Raw genomic sequence first — 5,152 nt, 5'->3', positions numbered from 1 at the left:
CACTCTGCCCAGGGGGACAGCTTGAGGCTCTGTCTCAAAAAAAAAAAAAAGAGGCTCTGCCTTTTCCCTTACAAGTCCCTGGAAGATGGAGTACTTTGTGGGTGCCATTTCCCTTCTCTCTGCACCTAAGGATTGAGAGAATTGGGACCAGTAAAGATACAGGAGTGATCGTGTGTCTGGTAAAGTCATGCAGGAGTGGGGTGCAGGGTAGATGGACAGGCCTCCTCCCAGGGCCCACTTCCTCCTTTTCACCATCTGCTGTTGGAGCTCTGGGGACTTGGCATTCGCAAATTCCTGGTCAGCTCAGTGAAGTGCCACCTTCAGTTTGACCTAGGATCATATTAACTTCTTCTATTTTCTTTTTTTTTTTCTTTTGTTTGTTCATTTATTTGCAACAGAGTCTCACAGTGTCGCCCCAAGTAGAGTATCATGGGGTCATAGCTCACAGCAGCCTCAAACTCCGGGGCTCAGGTAGTCCTCCTGTCTCAGCCTTCCAAGTAACTGGGACTACTCCACAACATCTGACTAATTTTTTTATTTTTTAATAGAGACTGGGTCTCACTCTTACTCAGGCCAGTCTAGAACTCCTTAGCTCAAGTAATGCACCTGCCTTGGCCTCCCAGAGGGCTGAGATTACAGGTGTGACCCGTGGTGCCAGATTATTAATCTGCTTTTTTCAGACCAATCACAAGGGAAGAACTGTAATTATATACAGTATTTATTTAAATAAGTTCTCAATAATCAGTGTCTTTTTATGCCTATTAAGAAGTATATATAGCGGCTCGACGCTCACATAGCACAGTGGTTACGGTGCCAGCCACATATACCAAGGGTGGCAGGTTCAAGCCTGGCCCGGGCCAACTAAACAACTGCAACAAAAAAATAGCCAGGTATTGTGGCGGGCACCTGTCATCCCAGCTACTTGGGAGTAGGAAGAGAATCGCTTAAGCCCAAGAGTTGGAGGTTGCTGTGAGCTGTGATGCAACAGCACTCTACTCAGAGTGACATAGTGAGACTCAAAAAAAAAAAAGTAGTAGTATATATGGCTCACTTTCTGCTCAAAAAGCTGAACTTCTGATTATATAGGAAAATAAGATGCACAAAAAGAAAGCTCCATGCTGAGGATTCTGTGTTAAAGAGCACTTTAGAGCTTGGCCTGGAAGGTCAAACAGAGCACAGTGTGAATCAAACTGGAAGGGTATGTGAGAGAGATAGCACATAGGTAGACAGTTTTGCTGAATTGAAAGACACAGAACAGGGTGGCGTCTGTGGCTCAAAAGGGTAGGGCGCTGGAGGGTAGGCCTCCGGCATATGCCGGAGGTGGTGGGTTCAAACCCAGCCCAGCCAAAAAAAAAAAGACAGACACAGAACATTGGCTCTGTGAATTGGAAAGGCAGCTAGGTCCACTGTGAGAAAGGCCTGGCATGGCCAGGTACAGAGGCTCACACCTATAATCCCAGCACTCTGGGAGGCTGAGGCAGGTGGATCACTTGCACTCAGTTCTAGATTAGCCTGAGCAACAGCAAGACACTGTCTGTACTAAAAATAGAAAAATTAGCCAGGCATTGTGGTGGCCACCTATAGTCCCAGCTACTCAGGAGACTGAGGCAGGAGTCTCGAGGTTGAGCCCAGCAGTCTGAGGTTGCTGTGAGCTAGGCTGATACCTTGGCACCCTAGCCTGGGCAACAGATGAGAACCTACCTCATAAAGAAAAAAAACCCAAGATGGCAGGCCTCATATGACAGGCAGTGTTGAGTGGAGAAGGGGGGTTTATGAGCAACAGGGGATATGATGGAAGTTCCATTTTAGGAGAATTGACCTGAGGAGAGTTTTCGGGATATAGTGGCTAATCTTCCAATCAGGAAGTGATTTCAGCAACCCATCCCTAAGCCTCCCGAGCAAAACAAGTGCAAGGAGGGTGAAAGGGCCCAGCACAAGGAAAGACCCTCCAGCAGCTGGTGAGGAAGGAAGAGCAGAGCAGAGAAGGCAGCCTCCAGTCAGAGAAACTAGAAATGGGCCTGCACAGGATGGACTGCGGCTAGGAACCTTTGAGGGGGTGGCAGGCACTAGACCACTAGGCAGTGGTCGGCAGAAGTCTGGGTGGTGACTCGTGGAGAGGAGGGGGTGGGTGGCAAGTTGCACAAAGCTGTGATAGGCATGTGGAGCCAGAATGAAGCTTATTAAAGAAGTTTAAGAAATGGGGTTGGAGGGGAAGAGGAAGGTTGGGCAGAGGAGAAGGAACGAGTTCAACACCCTTTTCTCTTTCCCTGAATGCAAAGATGCATACAGATTTGAAGGCAGACTTGGCTTGTAGAGAAAGAAGAGATGGAAGGCCCTCCCGGCACAGTATGGGAGATGAGAGCAGGAGGGGTGTAGGCGCCTCTGTAATGAGCTCTGTTGACGATAGAAGGGTCATTCCTTAAGGCCGGGGTGGCAGCAGAGGCAGAGCCTTACAGACACAGAAGATGTGAGGAGACTTAGGAGTTTAAAAATTTTGTTAAAAAAGAAAAGCTGACTCAAAGCTGTAAGGCTGCTGTGACTTGGTGCAGTAGTGCAGATGGAGATGGGTGGTACGGAGACCTACCTGCAGCCCGGCCCAGGGGCTGGCGAGCACTCAGAGGTGCCGGTTATCTGAACACCCACGAGACTCTCCGCTGGGTTCCAGGGAGCCTTCCTGTTTAGGAGATGCCCTCTCAAGGTCCCCTCTATGGGGGCCTGCTGGCTGGATTGAGGCAGGGACCTGCTGTGGGTGTTGCACCACACTGCCAGATGGCATTTGCTGTGCGCACCAGTCGTCATTGTGGGGCTACAGCCACCAAGAGCCCTTTGAAAGAGGAGACACAAGCACACACGGCGTTTTGGCCCTGTGGGTCTCTGTCAGTTCTTGGTGTGTTAACTGTGCCTCACGTAGACGTGTTGAGAGCACTACCTAGAGCACGGTAGCACTTACCAGTTCTCCTCTGGCAGTCCCAACCAGGTTGCAGAGAAGGTGGCCTCCAGAATCGCCGAGGGCTTCAGCGACACGGCTCTCATCATGGTAAGACGCTCTGGCGCTGCACACAGGGTGGCTGCTTTCTCTTGCTGTCCGGGCACTTTGCTGTGCAGTTTCCTTTCTGTGGATACTTTGACTGATTTGTCTCCAGTGGACCATTGTCCCCTCTTCCAGCATTCTCCCTACACACTTGAAGTTGTGGGCTGGCTGTGGGTTGTGAACTGCTACAGTCACAGCACAAGGATGTGCAGAGAGGGGTGATCTCTCGAGTTCATGGTCCTCGGAGTGAGGCCTCCGTGCCCACAGCAGCAGCAGTAGCTTGGAACTTACTAGAAATGCCAGTTCTGGCTCCTGTGGCTCAAGCGGCTAAGGTGCCAGCCACATACACCTGAGCTGGCAGGTTTGAATCCAGTCCAGGACCGCCAAAACAACAATGATGGCTGCAACCAAAAAACAGCCAGGCGTTGTGGTGGGTGCCTGTAGTCCTAGCTACTCGGGAGGCAGAGGCAAGAGAATTGCTTGAGCCCAGGAGTTGGAGGTTGCTGTGAGCTGTAATGCCATGGCACTCTACCCAGGACGACAGCTTGAGGCTCTGTCTCAAAAAAAAAAAAATGCCAGTTCTGAGCCGGGCACACTAGCTCATGCCTGTACTCCAAGCACTTTGGGAGGCCAAGACAGGAAAATGTTCAAGGCCAGCGATTTGAGATCAGCCTGGGCAACATAGTGAGACCCCCATCTCTAAAACTTAAATTTGTTAGCCGGGTGTGGTGGTACAGGCTGCAGTCCAGCTACTTAGGGCTGAAGTGGGAGAGTTGCTTGAGCCCAAGGAGTGAGGTTGCAGTGAGCTGTGATTGTGCCACTGCACTCCCTCCTGGGCAACAGGGTAAGACCCTGCCTCAAAAAAAAAATTAGTTGCCAGTTCCCAGACCCCGCTGAATCAGAAACTGGGAGTGCGGCCGGCAGTGTGTGACATGCCTTCAAGGTGATCCTGACACACACTCCAGTGTGAGGACTACTGGTTACAGCCAGCATAGCCTCCAGGGATGCAGGGAAGGGGCAGGTCGATGTGCAGACAGATGACATCGAAAGCCTTGTTAAACAATCTTGATTCAGACAATTCTCAGAGTTCAGGAAGAAGTAAGGTGGGAAGGCTCTGCTTTTATGAAAAAAGACAATGAAGGGCGGCGTCCATAGCTCAGTGGGTAGGGCGCCAGCCACATACACAGGGGCTTCCAGGTTCGAACCTGGCCCAGGCCAGTTACTACAACAATGGCAACTGCAACAAAAAAAATAGCTGGGCGTTGTGGTGGGCACCTGTGGTCCCAGCTACTTGGGAGGCTGAGGCAAGAGAATCTCTTAAGCCCAAGAGTCTAAAGTTGCTGTGAGCTACGGCACTCTACCCAGGGTGACAGCTTGAGATTCTGACTGAAAGAGAAAAAATCAATGAAGGACTTAATTATTTTCCTGCAAAATAGACAATTTGGGTTGGGCGCCCGTAGCTTAGTGTTTAGTGTGCTGGCCACATGCACCAGGGCCGTGGGTTCAAACCCAGCCCGGGCCTGCTAAACAAATCCCCCCCCAAAAAAAATAGCTAGACATTGTGGTGGGCACCTATAGTCCCAGCTGCTAGGGAGGCTGAGGCAAGAGAATCACTTGAACCTGAAGAGTTGGAGGTTGCTGTAAGCTATGATGCCATGGCACTCTACTGAGGATGACAAAGTGAGACTCTGTCTCAATTTAAAAAAAAAACAGTTTGTCTCGGGTCTAGCTGTTGTGGAGTGATTCTGCGTGGCAGGAAGGAAGGGCTCCTGCCTTGGGCGATGGTTGGCCTTACTGCATTCAGAGCTCCGCAGAGGTTCCTGTGACTCACTCTCGTGTCCTCTGCCCTGTCCTCAGGTGGATAACACCAAGTTTACGATGGACTGTGTAGCACCTACGATCCACGTTTACGAGCACCATGAGAACAGGTGGCGGTGCAGGGACCCACACCAGTGAGTGCCCCACACCCCGGCCAGTGCCACATCAGTGTATTCTCCAGAGTGTCATACTGTACACATTCCTGATCCTGGGGGACTGGGGCCTGTCGGGCTTCTGAGGTGGTGAGGGGAACTGAGTGGCACTCAAGAGTCTTCCCGCCCCAGACCCCAGGGTACAAACACC

The 5,152-nt window shown here is 51.0% G+C and overlaps 1 protein-coding gene across 1 annotated transcript in view; it reads left to right on the top strand.

The window, feature by feature from the left end:
• Window positions 1-5,152, top strand: part of EMC8 (ER membrane protein complex subunit 8) — an 18,322-nt gene that overhangs the window by 12,312 nt on the left and 858 nt on the right. Inside the window, exons 3-4 of the mRNA XM_003800784.2 lie at window positions 2,968-3,037; window positions 4,889-4,983. Of these exons, the coding sequence (XP_003800832.1) occupies window positions 2,968-3,037; window positions 4,889-4,983 (165 nt within the window). The remainder of the gene's footprint in view (window positions 1-2,967; window positions 3,038-4,888; window positions 4,984-5,152) is intronic.

This window comes from Otolemur garnettii, unplaced genomic scaffold (genome assembly GCF_000181295.1).
Source record: "Otolemur garnettii isolate 467f Iridium unplaced genomic scaffold, OtoGar3 scaffold00185, whole genome shotgun sequence".
Lineage (NCBI taxonomy): Eukaryota > Metazoa > Chordata > Mammalia > Primates > Galagidae > Otolemur > Otolemur garnettii.
Note: the sequence above shows the minus strand (reverse complement) of the source record. Positions and strands in the feature narration are given on the sequence as shown.